The sequence below is a fragment of the Calypte anna genome, chromosome 2 (assembly GCF_003957555.1).
Source record: "Calypte anna isolate BGI_N300 chromosome 2, bCalAnn1_v1.p, whole genome shotgun sequence".
In the NCBI taxonomy this organism is placed as follows: Eukaryota; Metazoa; Chordata; class Aves; order Apodiformes; family Trochilidae; genus Calypte; species Calypte anna.
In genome coordinates, this window is record NC_044245.1 from 34,251,890 (window position 1) to 34,279,147 (window position 27,258).

At 36.8% G+C, this 27,258-nt stretch overlaps 1 protein-coding gene across 2 annotated transcripts in view; it reads right to left on the reverse strand.

Annotated features, from left to right (window-relative positions):
• Window positions 1-27,258, reverse strand: part of HIBADH (3-hydroxyisobutyrate dehydrogenase) — an 83,909-nt gene that overhangs the window by 7,413 nt on the left and 49,238 nt on the right. For both annotated transcript variants that reach the window (XM_030445603.1, XM_030445604.1), the window contains exons 5-6: window positions 5,796-5,929; window positions 5,158-5,234 (exon numbers count right to left, since the gene is read on the reverse strand). In XM_030445603.1, the coding sequence (XP_030301463.1) occupies window positions 5,158-5,234; window positions 5,796-5,929 (211 nt within the window). The remainder of the gene's footprint in view (window positions 1-5,157; window positions 5,235-5,795; window positions 5,930-27,258) is intronic.

Below are 27,258 nucleotides of genomic sequence, written 5' to 3' on the forward strand. Positions count from 1 at the left end.
CTATCTAGCTGCCTGCAGAGGCCCATAATTATAGCTGCGAGCGTGTCACAAGACAGAGAGCTTATTATTTGAAAATGCATATAACCCTCCTCAAAAACAGTGTTCTCACAGTGTTCCAACTACCTCTCTGTGAAAGTATACTTTAGAAGATATATGTGTATTATACAGACATGTAAAATATTGTCTGCAGTAGATCAGGCATATTTTTGCTACAGGAAAAGAAAAAGGAAAATAATGTCAGTTTAAATCCGTGCTTCTTCAAACTTCGTTGCTCTTAAACATCATGCAGATTCTCTTCAGGAGACCTGAACCTATTTTTTTTTCCCTCCTTTGCAGCAAGTGTATCATTAATAAGAGCAAGTTAGAAGTGCTTTGCATTTCATCTTTCTGAGGATTCATCCACTGGTGCATATATAACTGACAGTTAAAATTAGACATATATTAAAATCAGTTACTGAAGAAGTCCTCTGTCTTCCACTGTGCCCAAAGCTTGTAATGGTCTGAAACCAGCTAGAATATACAGTAATTGTCATTCAGTGAGAGTCTATCCCAGGAAGTCACGCTTCAGTGGAGAAGACTGAGTTTCCATTTGAAATCAACAAATTAATCCAAGACAGGTATCTGAAAGGGCAAGTTTAATAGGAAGCAGCTACTGGGCTCTCAACCATGATAAAATGTTATTGCTGTTTCCCTGTAAATTGGCTGGGAACATATGATACTCTCTGCATAAGAGCTCCAGTGCTGTTCAAGAGATATACTGCTCAAGCTATCAAAATGATGACAGTCTGCCAGTCCCCATAACAACTCGCCATTGGACGTGGCAAGAGCTTGTGCATGTGCGTGTGAATTTACAATTACCAAAATGCTCTTCTCCCTTACAAGCAGAAAAGAAGTCTAGGTATTAACTGTATTTATATTAGAGCAAAACCAATTCCTTCCCCCAAATCATTGCTTCTTCAATAACACTCCTAATGAGCTGAACAGCAGGAATTCAGGAATGGACACACATACCAAAAAGAAATGGTTAAAATGGGATCCTTTTGAGACACCGCTCAAAGCTTAAGTTTTGCTGAGCCATGATAAAACAACTTACTTTTCACACACTCCTCTGAGAGTTCAGACTGGAACAGACAGAAAAACTGGAATGGCATCTAATAAGAAAGATATGTCCTGGTCTCATTTCAAGATGTAACAGCTGAAGTAGCTTAACTGTTGAGAGTTTTCCATCTCAAGGTGCTTTGGATAAATACCATATGAAGTTGCAAATATTCTAGCAGATCTTTGGGACCTTTAACCACAGCTAAAAATTACTTTGCCGTTGGTGTTTTAGACAAGGGAAGTGCTTTTAGGTGTCACTACTAACACTCACAAGAATTAGGTATAGCCCCATGCTGAAGACAGCAGAGCCACGGTGCTCTTGGAGGAATTTCTTATCAAGGCACTCTCTAAAATTTGCAGTGGGGGTGTGCCCAGGGTTAATCATCCCTCAGCCTGTAGCACACACTCTTCTCTTTCTGCTCTTGTCTTCCATCTACAGCCCAGGGGTGCCCACAATAACCTCATCTAGAGACTGAAACTATGCTTGGACTTGATGTCAGAGGGTAAAGTTCTTTTACTGTCTTTCCATTTTATATACCTAAAAAAGCAACCAGGCACAAATCTATATACAGTAAAATTAATAGGAGCTCTGTTTGGAGCTTTTGACTGAAATCTGGGTGCCACAACAGTCCCTTAGAGACGACTTTCTCAGTTGCTAGAAGTACAAAAGTGATCCTGCACTGAGGTTATTGCCACAGACCCCTTACTGCTCTCCTAGTTTCTTACACGCCAACCTTATTGCCCAGCCTTGCTGCATCCCGTGTTAGCACACAAGCCATTCCCCGAGCCTGTGCAGACAGTTCCTGAAAGTAAATCAAACTGCCTGACAGGCAACAACTTTCACCTGGCCTAAACACAAACCAGGTATTATCAGTATTTCATTTCTCAGCTTTATTTAGCCAGTATTAGACATTGTTACACTGGCACTCCGAGCTCAGTGAAATAAAGTTACTGGCACTGAAACCATCAGCAAAAAAAGAAAACAAGTCTCTGGCTGTGGACAGAATCACTTAATGTTTTTATTTCTCATTTTGAAGTTTACATGTATTCTTATGTGTTGGTTTGCCACAGTAAGACACTAAAGTGTTCTGCAATACGCACATTTCCCATAAAATAGCAGAAGCTATTAAAGATTTCTCCATAGAGAAGTTGCACTGTCATGACAGGAAAAAACAAGAAAATAGAAATGAAATGGTTCATTCACTTCCAGAATATCTGCCACACTTTCTAACTTCCAGTAGCAACATTCATAAAGCATCAGGAAATTAATGGGGGAAGAAAAAAAAAAAAAAAAGAAAGAAATAAAACAAGCATTTAAGTACTCTGAGCTCAGGATGGATTTCTTTTTTCAAATTAGTTATGGAATCTAAACCAAATCACTTCCAGAGAAAATGGACATCTTCACTAGCAGATTAGTAAATGAAAATTATGTTAGAGTAAAACAGAAAAGTGGAATATAAATGCAAAAATCACATAACAACATTGCTGGTTTTTCTGGGAGTTTATTGTGGAATTTTTGCTCATTAATATCGTTTTCCTTCCTACTCACCTAATTCTATTTGCTACTTATGTTTAAGTTTGGAAGAATACTACAATTTCAAATATAAAATCAATAGATGAAATTAAGAAAACAGCAACTCTGCTTCAGAAAAGGAAAACTTAGGCTGCATGATTTATGAAAAATCCAGGTAAGAAGTGGTTTATTAATAGAAACAATACCACACTGCTCTAAAGACTTAAGTTCACAGCAAATTCTGGTTTCTGGAAGGTGCTGTAATACGACTTTCCAGTTACTGTAGTTCACGCATCAAGATTTTCAATAATTAATTATCCAAGGTCCCTAAAAATAAAGATTTGAACGGTGTAGCAGACATACACAATGTATAACACAAAGAAGTTTTATATTCTATCTAACAGTTAAGAAAATGTCTAAGCTCCACAATTCTAGTTACAAATTCTTTAGATTTTCAGCATCCTTTACCATTAGTAGGTAATACCTAATAAATCAAACTCAGCTTCCTACATTATCTAGACCAGGCAGCCACACTATTGTGTGAATTCTAGATTTGAAAAAAAACCTCCAACAACCTAATAAATTTATTGATATAGCAAAACTTTTAATAATTAGAATTCTAACTGTTAATTTGTACATTAGAAAACTGTACACACCAAAAGTGAAAAGCTGTTACTCTGTGCACGAGTCATCTTCTCCAGGATTTAAATTACAGAACATTAAAATCAATGCAAAGGTTCTAAATTACTTCATAAGGCTTTAAATTATTGCCTGTGTCTTCAACCTTGTGCAGTTTTGGACTAAATGAGATTCTGCTCCCTGTATAATTCAAGTTACCATCAGCACATTTCTTCTACAATAAAAACAGTTCCATCTTGATTATCATGATTGTAGGGTAGGAAGGTTTGTAAATTGCCCCTTTCACACTGAATTTTCACTTACAAATACTGAATACAAGTTTAGCCAGAATTTAAGCCGGAGAAGGTTAAAATGAAAAACGAAAATTCTAAAGCTGCAGACATCAACTTGTTCTGCATGGGGCTTAGACGGCCAGAATATCTGTCTCCCAAACCTCTTCATTTTACTTTCTCTTCAATTTCAACTCTACTAATTCTTACAAATGTAGGTAAAAATACAATGAAAAAAATCACTTGCATGTACTTTATTAAGTGAACCATGACTTTAAGCAGAACCTGATGAAAGCTTTACACTACACTGGATTACAATAGTTACACACAATGGTACTGTTTTTATTATGGCTTGATGCAGACATGCTTCAGTATCTTACAGACTCTCAATTTTAAAATGTAAATGGTACAGGATATTGATAAACCAATTAGCACTGATGCAAAGCAAATTCCTCTTTCATCTCAATTACAACATGACAACTTAATAGGTCAAGATAGTCTAACATCTGAGACAAGGGCAATTCAATAAAACAACTGCATCTTGATATGGTAATTAAGAGGAAATGTGAATCCATTACATTGCCTCGTGTATGTGTGCCCATGTAGGCATTCTTTTTTATTTATTTAAGCATTTGATGCCCTCTTGTTTTTATAATGTACCAAATCTACATGAGCACACAGTCTAAAGACCAGTTGATAAGTATCTGCAGTATCTGCAGTTTTAGCAGGTCAGTTTTAAGGCTGCAACTGTGCAGATAAATAATTCATGAAAAGCCTGTAAAAGATACACAATTGCAAGATAATCTCTTCAAACACAGGGCTTCTCTGTGTATGAACTTGCAAATTATTTATATCTGGCTAAGAAAATTTAGCTAGGTTCAAATACTGCGACACTGAACTGGTACTTGCATGCACTCTATTAGAAGACAAAACAAAATCCCAAAGATCACAGCAAAATAAATAGATACAACTGGAAAGGTAAAAATTATGTTGTTTGAATATGCTGGCACTTACAAGTCAGATGTATCACCTGCTTGAAAATAAAGGGTACTCCTAGCATTGGCAAGAGTTGAGGGGAGCACTCTCCAACTTTTTGACTAAGTAGGAGTTCTGGCAATCAGGACAAACTGCAGTAGTAAAGCTGATCAGGAAGGTAGATGCTCTATTTTATGCTTTTTTCTTAATTTGATATACACACTGTGCTACAAGTTTTACTTTACCATATGTTTTGGAACAATTTAACTAAGTAAACAAAGGCAACAATAGCCATATGGGGCTATAATACTCTGAATACACTATGCATTAGCTTAGAATACAAACAGAAAGTTACCTCTACATTACCTCTGCATGTTTATAATGCAAGACAAACATTAATGTGCATTGCACTACAGCAGAACAAATAAATTCTTAACTTCAGATGCAGAATACAACAATTTACATAGCCTATGCATGAGCATATTCCTGTTCTGAAGAGCCCTACCTTAGTTAAATAATCCCTTCAGCAACTTAATGGCTTTAAATGGGAATTTCTAGCAAAAGTTTATCTAAGCCACCTAACCATCATCTCAGTGAAAGTCAACCATAAACCACAAAAACTGCTAATACAGAAAAAAACTTCAATGCAAAAATCAAACAAACCTGATTCCAAGATTCATAGCTTCAGCAGTTCCAATCATGCTGATTGCCAAAAGCATGTTGTTGCAGATCTTTGCAGCCTGAAAATAAGATAAAGTGTCAATCAGTTCCTGTATTTTCATAGACCTAACATGCACTGATCTTCTTTAACTAGGTCTGGTACAGTGTGATGACTATGTTCTGACAGCTTTCGTCTAAAGATAGCATCAGGAGGAACAGATCTACAACACTGAGTCAGTGAAAGCTGCTCTTTGGTTGCTTCACAGATTAGGAAATACTCTTTTTTTCTTAGCACAGTAGCTCAGTTAGTATTAAGAAGGGACTCTGTCCTTCAGAACATTCAGTAAATCTAAATTTAGAAGAAATAAAATTAACATCTCTGTCCTCTAAGAAATATAATCTTGACAAGCCAATATGGAGAAGCACCAGGTCAGATGTTTTGATGCTAAGCTATACAATACCATGGAGAAGAATGCCATGAGGTTATTTTAGACTCATGGTTCGAGACAAGTAAATAAGCAAACAACTGCAAAGATATATGGTCATACATCTAGTTCTGGAACAAAAGAGTAGGTATCATTAAAGAAAAATAGCATCTAAAATAAGACTAAGATAACTAGTAATTCCTCAGGAAGCTTTACCTGTCCAGTTCCAACCTCTCCACAGTAGATCACATTAGAACCCATGCACGTCAGCAACTCTTTGGCAGCATCAAATTCTTGTTCCGCTCCACCTACCATGAAAGTAAGGTTTCCAGCTCGAGCAGCTCCAACACCTGAATCAAGACAACACTGCATTTTAAAAAAAAAACAATGAAATAAATTATCTTATCGGTAAGGGTCTGATGATGTAAAATATACGTGCTTGATACTTCACTTATGATGAAATTCTCAAAGTCTATGTAAGTCTTGCTATAGTCTCAGTACTTTTAGGATCAGATATCTTAATTCTCAAACATTTCATTAAGATAAAGCCACCTTATCTTTCAGACATACTGGTGGATAAACAATTCACAAGGCTTACTAGAAACTGGCACTGTTATTCTTCATAGTTTCATATGAAGGAACAACTCTTCCTGCAACTTTGCACCTCACAAAATTCACTGCATATGAATTATCAAATAAGATTTCTGTTTTGTCAAACTGCTCCTTGCGTATGAGCACTTACAAACAATTGCTCAAAATTACCTGCACTTGCCAGCTTTTCTAAACCTAGGCTGATTTTTATCAGTGCTTCTTGATATTCAAGTAATTGAACACCTAAAAGATACATGCACATAAAACCAAGCCTTGTGAATCTCTGTTTATTATGCTTCTAATCTGAAGCAAAAGTCTACTCTAACTTGAGAAACTTTGAGTTAGTTTCCTACACATAAACTTAGCACACATGCAATTGTGTAAAGAATTATGTAAAAAGCAATGTGAAAATTATTCAGACATACACAAATACTCTGTTCCTAGCTTTACTCCTGTTTTTACCACAGGTCAGTAAGCACACACCATAGTTCTTTGATTATACAGTTCCTAAGCACAAAATCAGTATACGTGGTATTTATCACTTCCATGAAATACTCTATTCTTTAAAAGAAGCCTAATTTTCTATGAATTACTCATACATCCTTAATCTGCTCATCCCCAACATTTAATGCATAGAACAGTTAGAAAAATGTGTTCCAAACTGATGAACACACAAAGCTTTCTCACTATTTTTCACTTCAGCAAGAAGCACAACCATTATAAGTTTTCAAGCTTTGGCCTGCTAGGATGTAAAGCTGCAGATAACGACCTATTTTAAAATTAAACGTGGTTAATTAGGTACAGTGTTCTTACAGCGTATCTAAAAGAAAGTTTGTTCTTCTTCCACATGGCAGACTGCTCTCTTTCTACAGTAAGTTAGGATCCTCTCTAGGTGTGGTTCACAGTTGTCAACACTTAGCTACCAAAACACACATTAATAAATATTTCTATTGAAATAGTTTTCAGAGTGTAACTGGAACTGCCTTCCCTGAGCTAGGTGTTATGTAGTGACAAAAATGCACTCCTAAAAAGCTTAACAAACCCTGCAATCTAGCCTCAAACAGCAAAAATACTATTCTGTTAGAAATATATCCCACTTACACAGGACATTTCTGATTTCCTCATTCCCCATTGCTAAATGAAATTATGCAATAAGAAATAAAAGAAATAGAAACAAAGCCAAGCCATCATGTAAAACAGGCTTGTGCACAAAAAGTTCTGATGAAGTGGGCAACCACAGCAGGCTAATCAGAGCTTCTTCCACCTTAAAGCCCTAAATCTATGTAAGTGATGTACCACAATTAAAGAATGGTCAGTATTGAACTTCCTTTCTGATATCAAGGACAGCAAACATGCAGCTCCTCACTGAGGAATTTTAGTTAGCTTTTCCATCAAAATTTCAATTGATGTACTGTCTCTGTGTGTTTATGTCTACAAATACCCCTCCCTGTATCTGCCAAACATTTATCTCCCTCATTCTGCCTTCCAACCTGCACCATCTTTTGAATTCATAGAATAATTTCAGACAACACCGACAGATCAAGGCCTCAAAAATAGTATGTATCTACCAATTATGTGAAAATAAGACAAGAGCAGGAAGAGGCTTACACTGATGGAATTGGTTAATCAACCTAAAATCAGAGAATTGTTGGGGCTGGAAGGGACGCCAGGATCACAAAGTTGCACTCCTCTGCCTGAGCAAGATCAGCTGGTGCAGGTTGCCCAGTGCTGTGTCCAGTTGGCTTCTGAATGTCTCCAAAGATAGAGACCCCACAGCTTCTATAGGTACCCTTTTCAAGTGTTTTACTACCCTAAGAGTAAAAAGTGTTTTATTATGTTTCAGATGGAATTTCATGTGCTTTCATTTATGCTCATTGCCTCACGTCCTGTCACTGAGCACTACTGAGAAGAGTTTGACTCCCTCCACTTTCTCCCATCAGGTTTTCATACAAATTGACAAGATCCTCCCCAATCCCTCCAAGTCTTCCCTTTGTGCTAAACCACCTCCGCTCTCTCAGTCTCCCCTCATAAGAAAGATGCTCCAGTCACTTCATCATCTTCATGGCCCTTAGCTGGAGTCATTCCAGTAAATTTGTTTCTTTAGCAAGTCCAGAGCAACTGGAACATCCAGAAGAACTCAGACCCACAGTGGTACAGGGTGGTAAAGATCTTCCAGCTCAGGTTGAGAGCCACCCTATTTGAAGCCGATCCTTCATCTCACTTGAACAGCTCCTCCCAGGAAAACTCACAAGAACTAAGCTAAGAGTAAAGCCTAGATTTACAGCTAGCACAAATATGTCACTGTCATCTTCTTGGTGACCAATTTACTATGTACATGACCACAAAGATTGTTACATTAATAAACACAAAGATTTTAATTCTGTTCCTCTAGCTATTTTTATTCAAACCACATAATGGCCTTTACCACTGAATCCTGTGATCTGACCTGCAGCAAATTAAGTAGACAATTTAAGTCAAAGCTTACAAACAAAATCCAGTACTATCCATCATAGGTCAATAGCCTTGTATCTAGATTACAGACTGCTAAATAGCTTCAGAGAGTCATTTATTAGAGCAAAATTAATGCTGACAATAGTTTTCAGCTGGTTAATCTTCTGACAGCTGCACTCTCTCACTTGTTCAAACACTTACATTTCAAGTAGAAAAAATAAATTAGTTAAGTAGAAAAAAAAGAGCAATTTGCTGTATAATGTAGAAGGCTTGGAAAATTCTCTTTTTAAAAACAGAAAACCTGTCTACTTCATGGTTAGATTTATCAGCTATGGTCCTTGCCAACTATCAGCTATTTTATCAGAATTAAATAAGCAACACAACAAATCTATAACACTGGCAATTAAAAAATAATTAAAAAATTACAGGAAATCTAGGAGTACAAGAACTCCTTCAGCTTAAAATAGAAATAAAAAATAATTAGAGAAGAATGCACAATCACAGATTACATACCAACAGTACAGGCCAGTAAAGTATTATCAGCCTCTAACAACACTAAAGAGAGCAAGAGAGAAAGGAGAGCAGCTAATGTAACTTTTAAACCCTAATGATTACTTTTAATTATTTGATTTTTTTAAAGAACTCCTACCACCTAAGATAGTGCTCTATGTACCACTGCTGACTAGGGTGAAACATTCTTCATAACCTACTTGTTCTTTCTAAAATATAAAAAGCCTCTTCTCATCCTCAGGAAATGTCCCTGAAGAAACTGTGTTTGTGATTAGCATGTATAAGATTTCTTGTGCTGCAAAGCAAAATTTCAGGATCCCATGGCTGCAGCACTACACTGGGTTTCTCTAGGACAACCCACACACACCTCTGTGAAGAATCCTTTAAGTAGGTCATACCAGATCCCAGAGTAGCTCAGCTCCAAGTCATTAGGTCATGAAACCATCCCAGCGCTATAAACTGTCAGGAAAAGGTTTGTGGATAAATATGCTAACAGATCTGGCTAGTGAAGTGGCATGCAAAAAAAAAAATAATCTGTGAGAAAGCAGGGTGAGAAATTTTATAGTAGAACCACAGTATGGAATACACAGTTGAAGATGAGTTTCTCATTCAGGTAATAGAAGGCTTTGAATGAAAATCTGAAATGTTAAAGTCCTTTATCAGAAGATGTACATTAAGAACTGCTCTTCAAAGCATCCTGTGGCATCTGGCTGAGTTATTTGTGGGGCAAGGATTAGTTAAATGCATATGCTTCTCACTTTGATTACTAATGGATTGCTCAGTGAACCTGGTGCAGAGCATCAAGATTTCAGAATTTTAGATGGAAATGTGAATGGAAGCTTAGAAGCCCCCATATAACAACAACAACAACTGATCACAGCTGTCATGGGAGAGTTTGGAGACGGTCTCAACTTTTCTTCTCCAGGTAGCCTAGTTCAGAAGACACCCTGTCCTTCCACACTAATTTTTTGTTGCTCGTGACAAGAGCATTCAACATCTTGGAAGAAGTGTTGCAATTTGCCATTGTTATTTCCAGTTTAAAAAAAAAGTCTTACCTCTGTAGCTACATCAGAAAAATGTTTTGGTTTCAACCAGTTTGCTTATTAGAAGAATATAATTTAAAAAAAAAAAAAATCAGTGTGAAGATACTAAGTGAAAGTATCTTTTTTTGTTTCAGTTTTATTACAGAGAAAAAAGCAGAGTGCAGATGAGTTAGAAAGAAGTGATATTATAAAGCTTTGCAGTATAGCACCATCACAGCAGTGATGCCGAAAACAGTTCCACTGCTGAAAACAAAGAGCACCCAAGCATATTCCCTGTGACAAAATACTTAACCCATTGTTGCATTGCAGTTGCAGATAAAAAAAATTGTTTCTGACAAAGTTGAGAAGAAAAACTTAACCACTGTGAATATAGCTGCTTCAGAGACTCCAAAGGACAGGTCAAAGATGAGGGCCGTAACATCAAGAAATTTAGGCAAAACTCATCTATTTTGTAATTTCCTGTTCAGTGGGAGTCCATAGTGCAATTTTAGCTACTAATTTTGTGATCGAAACTGGATTGAAAAAATAAACAAGAACAGTGCTAGCGTTTTAATCCTCGGTCTTGCTTTAGAGCATCATACTCACAAACCTAAGAGTTGAGGGTTTGCCTGTTAACTTTCAGGAACTGCAAGGAAACACTGGTCCTTTATTCCAGTATTCTTGCAAAAATGCAGCTTAAGTGACTGTCGTTACCTTAAACAAGTAGTTTCTTGTCATGTTTACTCTATTTCAGGTAAGCTAAACTTGAGAGCCTGCATCGGTACATCTTGTGTATGTGTGTTTTAAAATAATTATGCTGTTCTTTTTAGGTACCTTCCAGCTCACATGAAATACTGTGTCCTTTGTAACTTGCAAAAAGTTAAACCAGGATACACAATGAAAGATTATCTGAAAAGGTTGCTATTGTTTTGCTACGAATATAAATCCAAAACAAATTAAAAGACATATATAGGCAAAACAGGCAAATCCTTACCAAAAATAAAAGCAGAATATTTTAAATCATACTGTAAATTTAAACTAATCACTCAGAGACTCTAACTCAGAGTGCAGGAGATGATTTTTTTTCTACTTGCCTCATAGACAGTATCTGCTATTCTCAATCTATTTCCAGGGAACAAGTAAATAGAACAGTGTCAGGAAAAAACCTCTGTGACACAACACACCTCAAAGGGCTGGTGTTTCTCCCTCTTATAAAAATCTGCATCAGAGCTAGACCTATGAAGCTATTCTGCTGCTGTATAACTAAAACACAGTAAATCACTTAATTTGCTCAAAAGAACTTAAATGTTTTAACCAGTCTGCCATCAGCAGAGATAAAGAAGAGGGCCGATGGGACCGGGCTGCAATGTGAGCCGTCTTTAAAATGCAATTGTTCTAATCATTTTCTACAGATGCAGCCTCACAAGGGGCTGCTGTCACAGGGACCATTTACGACTCGTTATGGTGTCTCTATTGTTTACCAGGGACATTCGCTAAAAAGGCGACAGCTGGGATGGAAAGCTGCTCCTCAACGAACAATATAATCCCGTGAAAGTAATCAACAAATTTAAGGGTGTTAATTAACTTTACACTTTATCATGTTCAATTAGTTGTCCTTTCTCAAAAAGATTGCCGTGCACAATCGGTTTAGAGCGTGCCATGTTTGATTTGTAAGTGATCACTGTTCCTGTTCCAAAGTCCATGTCAGATGTTCTCCTGGGTTTTGGTGACACAGATGAATGGCTCCGCACATGTTAGGGGGTGATCTGGTTTAACATAAACCAGCATAACATAACCCCTTGTTAACGTATCGCTGGCCTTTCCAGAGCAAGAACAGCAACACCCGTGCACGCACACATATGTGCACAAAAGCCCTGCGGCAGCAACACAGGCAACGAGTCAAAGTTTAGTTTTTGCTGAAACGCAAAGACACAAATAAATGGGCAATTTTTCATCATTATATCTCAAAGCAAGACTTGTCTTTGAGGGGCACGCTTGGGATCATTTCTTCCCAGCAAGATCCCCAGTTCTGCTGCATTATGCTCTATGCACAAGCGCCTTTGTACTTTGTACATAATGCTCGCTGCCTTTCCTAATGGCAGCTGAGCAAGCGTGGGGTAGATGTGCTAAGTTCTTAGATATATAAAATTCTTTGGTGGCTCTAAATGCATGCCTCCACTGCATTTATAACGTCAGGGATTCTCGAAGAAAGTTTAATTATTCTATTCGTAAAACTTGCCGTTTTCCCTTTAATACAGCCATCCCTGCTTGCTAATGGGACAAGGCAATCATGATGAAGTGAGAACGTACTTGGAAATGTACCTTAATGAAACTCATTGCTGTTTCTCTCTTCTGATAGAGTTTTGCATCACCATACCTCATAAACTAGTGGTGTTTGAACAAAAATGGAAATGGACATCCAGGTCAGTACCACGAGCACTCAACATTTCTCCAGACAAAAGCACACTTAAGGATGTGAAAGTATCTCTTTTACAGCACAGTCCAATTACACAATTTGTTAAATCATGGCTGTGCAGAGGAAAAAGCCTAGTGGATTTTTATTCTGCAGCAACAGGCAAATTAAATACACATTATCATCATTATTTAAACAGTTACAATGTACATAAAAACAAACTGCAAAAAAACCCAAACCAACCACAAACCAAAACAAAATAAAAATGCAAAGAAAGCCCAACGGAAAAGCTGTTATCTCTGAAAGCTAATAATGAACTAGGTTAAATATTTAAGAGGAAATTATAGACTATATCAGAAATAGCTGAAACCACAAAACAAAGCAGCAGAAAACATTAGTTTTCTGCTAGAAAGAAGATCTGCAGGGAGAAGGGAAGCGGTCGATAGATCCTTAAATTGGACGCAATAGCTGTTCTATCCCAAGTTGGCAGCTGCTACATTTGCAGACCTGGTTCATTATTTACCCATAATGACCATCAAGCTCCAGTCAAAGTCAGATCACAACAACTGTCAGCAGCTCTTTTAATTAGCCTTGTTTGAATTCAGATAAATATCACAATGGCCCAGCTTCTGCTGAAAAAGCAACAGAAGACTGCAAGGAATAAGCTACACTGGCTTCCTAATAAACAGTATTATGTAGAAGTCTGAAGAACAAAAGTTTATTTTTTTTTTTAATTGAGGAAGAGGTAGCGATGTGCATAGTATTATTTTTCCCTCACACGATATTCATATCATGACCTACAGTTCCTGGTTTTGGGCAAAACTGCGCATCTCAAATGCCAACTCAAAGCGTTACTCCACAATATAAAAGGTAAACTTTTAGAGGTGGTTTACAGGTACTAAATTAATATCTAATCTCTATGAAACCATATGTTTTCAAAAAAACAATCTGAATTAAGGAATGCACATATTAACAGGATTATCCTCTCTCCTAATTTATCTCCTTCTGTTTGTTTATCCTCAGGGAACATAATCTTCTGTTGCATCAAGCCACTCTCATTCTCCCTGTGTCAGCAGCAGAATAATAATTCCCTCCTCCTCCTCCACCCCTGCCTCCCACAAGCACAAGCAAGAATGAAGACGAGTGGATCAGACTGTGTGCATCAGCATTAATGCTCCATGTAGCTGTTTTCCTAGCAATAGCAGAGACTGAAAGAAAGATGCAAGAGAGGTGTGCAATATGCTACCTGTTCTGGATAGCCCAGCATGAGAAGGAATAATTAAACAGATTTTTTCCTCCTAGAACAATATGAAGGCAGAAGATTCAGCTAGAGAATGCTTTAACAGCTTTTTTTTAGCACTTCCTTAGCTGTCATGGTCGGGTCTCTATTTTGCTAGGAGCTGTCTGAAGACAAAAGACAGCACCAAGCTTTCTACTCCCACATGGCAATCAGAGAAACGTTGCTGTACATGCAAAGATCCTTGGGGGGCCTCAAGGAGAACATGGTTGGGGATTTACATGAATCATGAGGATACAAGCTTATAAACAATAGGCATGTACGTGTGTTATGATAGCAGCAGATATCCCTTTTGGGTACAGGAAAAAAAACTTGTAAATATAATCAGAAACTGAAGGTAGAAGGCACTGTAGATAGAAGGATAAAGAACCTATTAAGCAAAATAGGCAAAATGGTAACGAGAAGCTGGATGGTTTTAAGGGAAGCCCTGAGTGGAATTCTACAGAGATCAGTACTTGAACTTGGCTGTGAATGCTGGAATAAAAATCTTCAATCTGATTTAGATGTATTAAAGAATGATGCCAAAACACAGAAAAGACTATGCCCTCTCAATAAATCATGCAAAAACTGAGTAGAAGCTGTTAAGGCAGCTTAAAATGAAGGGAATTCACCAGGAAAATTTTATGAGATGGTATTAAGTAGCAACCAATGCCTCCAAAAGGATTAGCCAAAGAAAGTAAGTTGCAAAAGGCAAATTCACACAAAATAAACTTTTACTTCTGCAACAGAAGTACAAGCTGAAAGGCGAGATGAGATCTTTCTGTCTGCAGCAGGCTTTTTAAAAACATTACATTTATTTTCAGTCGTTGCAATGTCTAAGAGAAATATCAAAGCACCTGAAAAGTTAACCAAGTGGTTAACAGCATTTAAACACGAAAGGAAATAAAATATGACTGCTTAAATTATTTGCTTATTTTTAATACTCAAAATACTGTTTCAAAAACATTTTAAAACAGTAGTTCATGCCATTAATCTCTCTCATTTCATGCCTGTACTTCACTATAAAAAGTTCCAGACAACAGAAAAAGCCCTTAGGTGTTCTTGCTGAAGCATATGATTTAGCTCCTCTTTACTCATCTGTAATACTTAGATCTATGTTCTAAATCTCATTTGTAGTTGCAGATCTATACAGAAATACTAAAACTTAACAACAGTTGCAGGTATCTGCAGCTGTAGACCAGCAAAACTAACTACATAGAGCTTGGCACAGTTCAAACCATGTATTTAATTTTTTATCTAAGAACTAGCAAGAAGGCTGGACAGCCAGTGAAGAACGGGAGCAGCATATTCCATGTATCCAAAATATCCAAGTTTCAAAGCAGATTTCAGGACAGTCCAAATGTAAAGCACACAGCACTCAGCTACCTGGTTAACCATTGCTAGATTCTATGTGAAGCACAGCATCAAATACAAGATTAGTATAATACAAGAGAAAAAAACAAACAAAACTTCATCTTCTTGCCCAGTACCAAATTTCTGGACTCTTAGGGGAAGTCCTAAAACATGAACACAGCTTTTCAACTGCGTGGGCCACTGTTAACCCACCACACAACTAAGATTCAGCAGAGAGGCTTTAGCACAATCTTGCCTGGATGAGGCTTTGATTCATATTTCATCTCAATCATATACTATAAAAAGCAAAGTATAATTTTTGTCTGGCATTAGAAAGGTGACAGAGATGCATATTTAACACCCACCGAGGTCACCACAACACCACAGCTTCAGAAGCTTCCCCTCTATGCAGATGATCAGCAACCAGAAAATAGGCTGTGGTGGGACTAGAGGAAAAAAAGCTCAAAAAGATAAACATTTATAATGTCCCCTTAGAAAAAGAGAAGGTAAAATCCCAGAAAAGCAGTTTTGTCTTCACTAACTAGAATCCACAAACAACAGCAAAATGAAGAACATCATCAAACTCCCAAAAGCTTAAGATTTGTGCGAGACAGCACAAGCAACAAACAGAACCAACACTCCATCTTGGCATTGCAGCTTTTCATCTGATTTGACTGAGCAATTCATGACCAACAAAACCAGACATGTGACCAACCTTGCTGAACTCTGAAAAATTACAAAAACCAGTTAGCTGTACACCACCACATTTGCAGATTTTGCTAGGGACTCCAGTCCCTGGCTGGAAAGTATGAAATAATCAGGCATACTTACCTTAACTCCACAGCAAAACATAAGTATGCCTACACAGCATTGTGGAATAGATATGTAAAAGCTGAAAGCCTTTTATTACGCCAGAAAACCATGAACCTTCTTCAAAGGAAGAATAAACCAGGAATTTTTAATATTACTGTTTACACATTTCTTCAGTATTAGTACAAATGTAACAATATAAAAAAACCAACCAAACAATTGAAACACTTGAGCCCTTTATGATTTGCTTCACCATATTACCCTCACACAGGCACCCAAAACCAACAAAACACTCCAGCTTGGTTTGATTTTTTTGATGAATAATGAAGGCATTAAGCATATTACTAAAAAAATATAAAAAATCACAACAAAATACGCATTTAAACTGAATGACTCAACAGGAACTGGTTCAAGTGTTCTGCTCAACAGAAGGTTTATTTCTTAGAAAGACAGCTTCAAAAGCCTAAAGTCATGCAGGTAAATTTCTGTTGATGCATCCTTCAGTCACTTCCCCTTATATAGGAAAATAAAAACATGGTAAACATAGATAAAGAAAACAAAAGGCATTAAAATGGGGTGGAACAACATAGTGCACCTATTCCTAAGAATTTCTGATTTATTGAAGAGCTGAAGATGTAGCATTGTCATATGGGAACTGCAAGCAGTAGGGACACATCAGAAACAGGGTAACAGGGTTAGGATGAGATTGGACTCAATGATCTTGAAGGTCTTTTCCAGCCTGTGTAATTCTATGATTCTATATTTACATTCACAGCATTTGAAAAGAATTAAAATCAAATCACATCGCACGGCCAAAAAGAAGTGTCAGGCAGGTAATTTTAAAATAAATCCATCTCCAGCATTTTCTGCTGGAGAGTTGCCCAACTGTGCGTTTTAATTTTACCTGTTTCTGAAGGAAATGCTTAACAAACAGGACTGAAGACTGCACTAAACATTTCTGAATTAAAACCTTGTCCCTTAAGGTGTCATCAGTGGCATAAGCCCAAGAATTTTTTTGATAATGTAAACCACCATCAGAGTGCACTGCTTCAGATATGTCAGTCCACTCTGCAAGGCCTTTGGCACTGAATCACGACTCTGGATACAGTAAACAGCCCATGCCCTCCATCTTTCAGCTTCTCCCTTAAAATATATGCTTATTGTTAAGTATGCCTAACTCTATATCCATAAAGTAATGAAGCATTTTCTGCTGCCCAGTTTCAGCATATTCAGTTAATTCTCAAAGTTTTTATTCAGCACAGAAGAGGCAAAGAAGTATAATAATGCAAGATGACAACAACTGCTAGAAAAGCATCCTGAACTGGAAAGATACAGAGTGTCCATTTGGAATCCTTTTGTTACAAGGCCTTTCTTTCCCAGTTCTATTTCCTGTTTATGGATCCTCTGCTCAGAATTCTATTATTACTCCTCTGCAAAACAGATAGCACATCTCTTTTACAGAAGTAGATCTGGCACTGCCTTCCAGCCTAAAATGCAATGTACTTTTCAGTGTTCTCAAACGTACTTGATGGTTCTTATCCAATGAGTTCAAACCCTTTGTAATTTAATTAGAAGTCATACTTCTTTATGTATCAACTAATTCTAAGTTTGGTATGGAAATATTTTTTAAAGAGATACTATTTTTATTATTACTTTTATTGTTTCAGGATGAGCAAATATGAAATCATATGGTTTAAATTTACAAATCTTTACATGGTCCAAAAGCTGCACTTTCATGAAACAAAGCACATATTCACATTTAACAGTACTGAATGACTACTTATGGAGACTTTCTATAAAATAATTTGTGTACCTCTTTTTTTCCCCATTAACTGTAACTATTCCAACACTACAACTTAAGCAATTTTCCACAAAACCCAAGTAACTCTTTTTTCTTTAATATAAAGGTATCTATAATCAATACTTGCCATGGCCTTCCATGAAAAAAAAAAAAAAAAGAAAAAAAAAAAGGAAGATAGAAAGAGTGCATTTTGCCTATGAACAGAATCAAGAGGGTAACAAAGTTAATTATTTCTCATAATCAGTAATTATGATTAGATAAGAGAGTCTCTGGTAATGAACTGCTCTAATGATGGAGGACCTCCATCCTAAGAAATATAATAGTACATTAACATAACTGTGTATGCAAAGTACATAGAACCGCTGCCACAGTTAACTTGTCATTGAATGATTAAATAGGAATTCATAATTAGAAAAATCCACAGTGTAATTTATTGGCCTTCCTGACAGTTCTGGTTCATTAGAAGTTGATTACCAAACAGTGACCTCTAGTGGCCTACAGTTTTTTCATGTTGTCTTGTTTCTCTTGGCGGCTTTAGCTGCTATTTAACCTATAAATAAATAAATAAGTAAATAAATAAATGGTAATTTGAGGAATTTAAAATGTTTCCCTTCATAATTTCTTTTTTACTTCTGTTAAGGTATATATTGGGCTAATTAATTCGGAAAAAGGTTTCCCTTTTTATAACCATTTATAGAAAAGTATAAAAAAGTACCTAGATGTGAAAAAAACAACCCCAGATTCTCAAGTTTTAAAGTTAATACTGAGGTTAACACAGTTCTGATGCTAATTAATATTTCCACACCGATTAAACACGATGTCTTCTAGAAAAAATAGATAAAGAAAAACCCACTTCTAAGCCTTTGTTATTTAAAGTGAAGTGCCTCTAAGCTTTGCCTTTGAACAACAGTCACTTTTGCACTAAAACAAATTACACTGGCTCAGATGGAGGGGGCAGAGGACAGGGAGGGAGCAAAGTCCCCAGTTCTCTGCTCCAAGTAGGAAAAAAAATCTCAACATTTCATATTAATTGCTCAAGTTGTATTGCCTTGCAATACTTTTAATTGAAATTTCACTTTTAAAGTATGCACCCTAAATGTAAGTAAGACTTGCATTTAACTAGAAAAACTTCTAAGCATTAGAGGGTGGAATTTCCTCTCATTGAATACAATGAATCCACTGTTAGGCTATGTAGACAGTCTTCTATTTTAATTTTTTCCATTATGATAGATACACTTTTTCTTGCAGTAGGACAGTGGCTAATTCTTTTTTTTTTTTTCTTTTTTTTTTTCTTTTTTTTTTTTAGTATGAATGTGTTTAGCAGGAAGTAGCACATCTGAAACTAATATAGAAGCCCTCAAAACACAATATTCAATAAAAATCCATACTCAATGAATACAAGCAATTTGGACTTCAGTTGTTTTCATTTTGCATTTTGTCCTTTTTCCAATATTAATATTTTAGAAATAACCCGCATGTATATTTCTTTGCTTTTGTCTAACACAGAACTGGCTATCAAAACTATGTCTCTTTATCAGAGGGAAGCCAGAAAATAAACCATATAGTCCTGTTTCATACACAGAGATTTTTCTGAGATAAGTATTCCAGTCACCCAAATGGAGAAAAGTCATCCTTGTGTGCTAGACACAGCTTTAAGAATTGCTATGAACAGAGAAATGAATAGTTACAGGATAGAGATCCCCACCCCTATTTTCTTGTGTGTGTGTGCAGATGCATGCATGCACACAGAGAGGATTCTAGCTGTTTGTAGCAATGATTTAATATAGTGACTGGATAATGAGCTGTGCTCCCCGCAGCAAGTGAATCACCATTTAATGCTATTATCAACAGTTCATGACCCACCGGCATGAAATGTCAGCCTGATTAATCTGAACACTACTGACCTCAGAGAAGAAAAGCTACCTTATTGTCAGAATTTAATATATAATAAACCCATACACAGAATATAAATACCTGATCAAGCAAAGCTGTTAAGAGAAAATCTACTTCATTTTGATGTACTGTTTATTTTAAACTTACTAAGCCACAATTTATTTTTTTTTTAATGCCTTTTGTCTGGTCAAACAAGAAGCAATTCATTAGGACCTATTATTTTGATGTACAGGGAAATATTTCAAAATGGCTGTCCAAATACAAACCCCAGGTTGATACAAATAAGGAAAAAATAGAGTATGTCAGTGTAGGACTTGCTACTGTCAATTCATATCAGGAAATGATCAGAGATTGTTCTTGCTTTTCTAAGGTCAACAGGCAATAAAAAATACCAATCTGTAAATAGGGAACAGTTTGCATGACTGATGGCCACTTAGCTCATAGATGAAAGCTACCTCAGCTTGGTAAGATAAATACACTTCAAGATTAGAAACTTGTGTGTTATAATAATTAATGTAAGGGGAAAAAAAAACATATTTTTTTACATTTACAGTGAAGATTTTTCCTTTTCTAATTCAGTATGATGATACAGCTTCACTCAACAAAATTTTTATAAATTTATCAATTATCTGCAGAGAATAAACCAGGAAAGCAAGAACAAATATGCCCTTTGACAGTGACAATGAGGTTAGCACAATTTTGCATTATCTTCTCCACATTTCTTTTGACTTCAACCTAGATATGAGTCTGATAAAAAAATGAAGAGCTGTAAAGTCATCTTTTCAGGATTCTATGCCTATTATAGTTTATTGTTAAAACACAGTACTGCAAAATAGGTGAAAACTGCTGCAGTTACTTTTAAAATTAAAACTGTAACTGTTTTCACAACTCACTTTGTATCATTTTCACCTGGCACTGAGAGGGTTAAGGGATTTTCAGGACAAGTGACTGGAAAATAACTAAATGAAGTCCCCAAAACTGCCCACATATGAATGGAATGACCGTGGGCGAGACAAGAATGCTCACTCCAAGTACTGACTTATAACTGCTGACAGCCAAGAAAAGAACATCTCAAACTGACTTGACTAAATCTTGGACAAAACATGAACCCTGGTGTCTGAATTCCCAATTCAGAGCTCTGCTGGAAATGTAAAGAAGGAATAAAGGAATTCTGGATGCTTACATGGGAAAGTAATTCATGCTGCCAACAAAGACATATGTTTAAGCTTTGCTTTTCCATTCAGAAACCAAACAGTTCTTATATGCCAGTTGACTAGTAAGTGTTGGCCTGTTCTGCAAAGCCTGTCCTACATAGCTGAAAATACTAAAAGCTGCAGCATGTCTGAACCTGAGAGCAGTTTAAAACCTCTTCTGCACCCATTCTCTTAAAAAGAGAATGGTTCTCTCTTAAAGAGAGAACTTAAAGAGGAAGAGAGGGGGTTGCCATATCGTAGCACAGCCATGGCATGGTGTCTGCAAAACGTCAGACCTATTAGTAAAAAGTGTTAAAACAAGGAGGTTGTGCTTAGGTCTCCATCAAGCACAAACTGAACACCCGTCTGCTATTTGGGATGCCCCAAATCCTTTTCATTCTGCAATTTCCACCTTCATCATCACGGTGCTCTCTTATGCTATTGCAGATTATTTCACCTTCAGTTCTTGAGGTGAGAATGCACCTTATTTTCTCACTAAGTTACATAACCCTTAAAGCTTCTTCTTGTGTTTCCTCACTGTTTACTCATTCTACAAGCCCTTCTGGGGACTCTGTTTGCCAGAGTCAGGTTTTTTTTTTTCAGTTTAAGTAAACCCCATTTCATCAGTTTTGCCTCCTGGAGCAGAAGAGGAACAAAGGAATGCAGAATTGCGCATTGCCTGTCCAAACAGCTCCTTGACCCAACCAAAGTCCAGCAACAAGGAACTCCATTCAGACTAAGGTCTGAATGTGGCAAATTCTGCAAACAGGGTGTCAAAGATACAACATATATTAAATAACAGTTTAACCAGGATTCTAATGCTGGCCAAACTGATTCCCAAAGCATCTTAAGGATGGCTTACTACAACTGTGGCAACATGAAAGACAGCACTGATGAACCTGAGATAAATGGGACCTTGCCATTCTTGCCTTAAGCAGGCAGATGACAACCAAAGAAATCCATTCTCCAAACCCTGCGTATTTCAATCCATTTTATTTAACCACTTTTGTCACACTATCAGCTCTAGAGTGAAGGAAAGAAACAGTCATTCTTGAGGATAAACAATTTTCTCATCTTAAGCTACATTCATTTTCTATTTCAAAATTTTTACTTAGAAAAATGAGATTGCACTAGAAATACACTGAATCTTACGCACTGAAGAGCTGTAAGTATTGCTAATATTGAAGGAAGAGTCAGAGAGCAACCCAAATCTTACTGTTTTCAGGTATTCTTTGGAATATTTTGGCATGCATGCAATTTTTCCTCCCCACTCACAAAAAATGGTGAGGATGCAGGAACCTGGAATAAACAGTGCAATTTGGCATGTTTTCTACTTGGTTTATAGCAAAATATAAAATGAACAAGATAATTCCGAAATTTTAGTAAAAGAAAAAAACAGTGGCTAGGACAATTTTTAAAGTATGTATTTAAAAGTTCTTAAAGGAAAAGAGAACAATAATACATCTTCCTTCATAAGGAAATAACATTACAGCTTCAAATTAACTTTTAATTGTACAAGAATGTAGATAAAAAAAGAACAGCACTTGCGTGATATAAACACAGAAAATAAGGTTTTTAAGAGGTTACCCTGCAAACTTTCTGCATTTCTCTGTAATTAGCAAGCATTGCTGGTTTGTTGGGGTTTTTTTTGCCCCCAGATGTAGCCCAGTCAGATATCTGGGCTTTCATACATAAAGAATGATAAGCAAACTGGGAAGGGTAAGTGAACTACAGCAATTTATTTCAAAACACAGAGTTAGTGCTAAAAAACACTCTCAAACAGCAAAGTTCTCCTAAATCTCTTATCGTGTGTCTTCTCTTAGGTTAATGGGGGGGATCATGTACACAAAGTATGGCTCCCTTATACATCAACATACTGCAGTTCATTGTGGGCTTTACGATGAAAATATAGTACTTCATGTAAACTTTTTTGGCTAAATATGCAAAGTCTCAGAAGGAAGTCAATCTGTGCTCTCTATTTGAGAAAACTCAAATAGGGGCTTTGATGACACCTGCATCTCCCTTTTTCTGTAGAGCAAGGGGAAGAAGGAAGAGGGAAGAGAGCTGTTTATTCAGAAATTTTCGAAGTGCATTTTTTTCTGTATAATTTTAAATAAATAACTTCTCCAAATTTGAATATTTAAAAGTATATATAAAATTAAATGCCTGAACCAGCTACTGAGAAACAGGCATAAAAGTACAGCGTCCACACAAAAAAAAATCACTAAAATTGGCAGAGAGTATACTCAGACAGTGATCAGATCTGCTAAAGACAGCCTAACATTATGCTCTTATCAGGGTAATTATACCTCCTACAACATTTGACATACCAGCATCTTAATGACTTTTGGCTAAACAAGTAAGGTGCACTTTGGCATTTCAACAATTCCTTTTGCTGTGTGTAGAGTACAGTTTTTCAGACAGCTTTGCTTCACTCTGTGCAGTCTCTGCATTTTTATCACAAGTACAACTTCTCACTTTCTTTGTGCAATGAACATACACACAAAAGAGAAAAGGATTGGAATCACCTACAGGGGGCAAAAGATACAGCACTTAATTTGAAAAAAAAGCTATTTTTACATGGTGTCAAGGGTTAGCTAGAATTCAACATAAACATCTCCAAATGTTGCCAAGTCTCCCTTCCTGAGGTAGCTTTTCAATGTTTTGATTAGAGATCTGCACTATTGTGCCAGGAGAGAATGGTCGATCAATGATATTAATCAATAATACTGTATTTAATGCAAAAAATTGTAAATGATAGTTCTGTGTCCTAAAAAGGGAATTTCCAGAATTAGATAAAAGTGCACTTGAAAGGTTTCTCCTTATTTAGCATATGGATTTACAGGGATTATATACGCATCAATCCTAATGTATTTCCCAATCCCAAAACACGATATGTAACAAAAATTCAGAGTGACAAGGGAAGACAGTTTTGTCTACGTGCCTATTTTTCAGTCTGATGGACACAAACCAGTGATTTGCTCAGTTGCTATTGCTGTTGGAGCAGAAATGCTTCGAGGTTCCCATTCTACAAGCTAAGTCTTTTGAGTCTTATGTTGCAGCATCACAGGACTCAATAAAATTTGTAACTTATTATTTCAGCTTTCTTTGATGGATATAAAAATTAACTGATAAGTTCAATGGCACTACTCCATTTCACTCACAGTGAAACTTTTTGTAAATTACTTATTTCATGATAAGCATTAATTAGAGTCAATAAGATACTTGTTAAAATGTCTAAAGCCTATAACACAATCAAAGTGGTCTTTACTTTGACAATTTATCTTATCCATTCTCCATTCACATTGAGGTTTTTAAAAGAGATAACTCTCTCTGGACAGTCTTTGAGGTAATATCAAAATGCTCTTGAAAAAAAGAAACCCATCTGTCCCTTCTAATTGTGAAGTTTTTCATCTTACTTTAACAGCCTAACCTATCTCTTCTTGAGACAAAACGGAATTCATACATCCTGCAACAGAACAAGAGAGATTTAACAGATAAATTACAACAGGGCATCATACAGCTTGTTCCAGACAGTGCCAGAGGGGTACCAGCCTGTTAAATCTAGCATTAAATTAGTGTTGCTAGAGCTGACTCAAACACTGGATGAATGGGATGCTTCATGAGGCTGTTTCACACTGCTCTCACAATTACATAGTCCTCTGTGCACAAGGCCTTTGCTGCTATCATGTATTCCCAGCCAGGTACAACATCTTCCTTCACAAAAAAAAAAAAAGACTCCAGCCTGACTAATGCTAGATCCAGGTAAGGAATCCCAGCTCACCTACAGATATATGAACAATTAAATTAGATAAAGAGTCTTATCAGAGTCTCTGTGCCACCTTCAAATTATGAAGTGGGTAGGGTAGAGCCTATAGCCAGTCTGCCCTGACTTGAGAGTGGTACCAGACCATGGCTACTGTGGATTTATTCATGACTGTTACAGGTACCTGTGCTTTCAGAGGTGGATGATAGGATTGTGACAAGTCCAAATCACAAGTCATAGGAGTAATCAAGTGAAGAAGGCAGAAAACTGCTGACAGAATTGACTGGTCAAGTTTACAAAAGCTGAATACTACTTGCCAGAAAGAGAACACAATTAAGAAGGAAGGGACTATTGTTCCGCTTTGTCACAAAATTTTTCAAAAAAAAGGTAAAAGTTAGTGCTACTGATTTCATTTAAGTCTATGGATGACCACCTCATAGAAACAATCCAGACACTGATGTTTGGAGAACATTGGAAAATAGCTCTCTGCTCTAGCCTTCCTAAAAGAAAGAAAATTAATAAACTCAATGAAGCAAGAAGATCCTTAAGAAATTAGGATGCCCAGGGGTTAGTACATCCAACTAAAAATTATTCTTAGTTCTCTCAGTTTGTGGGGGTTTGCAGATAACAGAAAAGGGACCGCCCGAATCAGTAGGCTGTACACTAGAGAGCGGGTACCTGGCTGTTTTGACTATGTCACCTTGTAAAAAGGGAGGAGTAACATCAATGAGGATTGATAAAATAAATGGATGAGCTCTTGTTTGTGGTTTTATTACTGTTTTGGCAGTGAAAGCACCTGGATTCTAAACTCCTAGTGAACAAGAATTTTCACAAGTTTTCTAGGACGGACAGAGTTTAAGAGTTTACATCCACCAGTTTAATGCTTAGTGATTGGGGCTCACCTGGGATGTTTAGGACCAAGCAACTTTCAGTAACAGAGGGATAGTCCTAATTACTTTAATATTTTCTCAGAGGATGACAGAGGAAATTTCTAGTATTATGCATACCCTTCTCTTACCTATACAGAATATTCGTGTGCACTAAACAAGTAAAATAGTTGTTGCCTCAATTGTTACTAATGTTTTCCTTTATAGTGTATTTCCATAAACTTCTCCTCTTAACTGAAAATGTTAAATCTAGAATACAGCAACATTAATACCCATGGAAGGGACACAGGGGGCAAAAGCTCCACTCCTTTATTAAGCACATAAAAACGCATTTCTGTCACCAACTGGGTGTGCTTGGTTAGGTGCAGAAATATTGGTATTGAAGCTAAACATGTAGTGACTAACACCAAGTTGTAGATTTCCAAACAAAACGCTGGAGAACAGGTTTGTCCTGTCCTTATTAAAGGATGGAAAAAGCTTTTGGAAGGTTCACTCTCAGCGGTAAAACAGAAACTACTTAACAGAAAGAAGCAGGTTTCTGAAGCATCTTAACAACTCTCACTGGTGACTTGTTACGTCTTACCACTGGTCCCTGCAGGTCCTGTACCCTGACAGGCAGAATGAAAAGATCCTCTAACGGGGCCACTGGCTGTCAGAAGCCACCAGCTGGCCTGCCAGGGCTTTGCAATCGCAGGGCCAGCTGACAGTCTGGGTGTTGCTGACCATGCTGAGAAACGTGCCACCCAGCTGCTGTGTGGTCACGTCCATCTGGAGATCTCCAGCCAGACAAATCTCTGGGCCTGTCAGATCTCTTCAGCAAGCCTTGTTATGCAAATTCAATTACTCAAGTGTGCCCTATTACTGCTGGCTAACTGCTCCTAGAACCAATCTCACACTGACAGTCAGCTCACATTTTTACTCACCAAAAGTACCTCATTTATTCTTGCTCAACTATTCCCTTGTATCATTAAGGCAGAACAGACAGAGTCCATAGTACTGTAACCTCTCTGCAGTGGGTTACTATTCCTTGCAAAGAGCTTAGAGAGAAATTAATTTAAAAACATACAGCATCTAATCAAACATAAGTTAAAACCACACTGCCTACATAATTTACCACTAGAAACAGGAATTGTAAAACTTTGACAGAATTTCAGCTTATGCGGTGAGTATCTTAAAAAGCAAACAAATAAACATGAAACAATATTCGGGACAGAAGTGAATTATGCTTGAGGTATTTGCTTTAACACAGGGGTACAGTTAATGAAAAGAAAGATTTTGAATTTTTTTGAGCACACTGATGTTAAGGTTTGTTCAACTAGCAGGGCTGTTGCAGAAATAACCACCTACTTCTTCCACATATTTATTGAGGGAACCTAATTAAGATGTGATCTAAGCTATAGTTTTCCCTAATGCAGAGATATGAAAGATTTTATGTTATGTACCTGCAATAATGTATTATAAAAAAATTTGGTGAATATCTAGAAAGGAAAAGTGAAGCGTTGTATTGTTGATTTACTGAGTACATAAATAAAAGTGTCTGCAAAAAACATCACTGTGAAATTGCATGCTTTCATTCTGAAAAGTTACTCAAAAGCTGATGGAAGAAACCTTAGCTTAGTTACAAGCTAGTCTAAGTATCTGTACCTAGGATATAAACTAAATTTTAAATACCTGTGTTTTTCAAGATGACACCAAGCAAAAGAAACACTATTA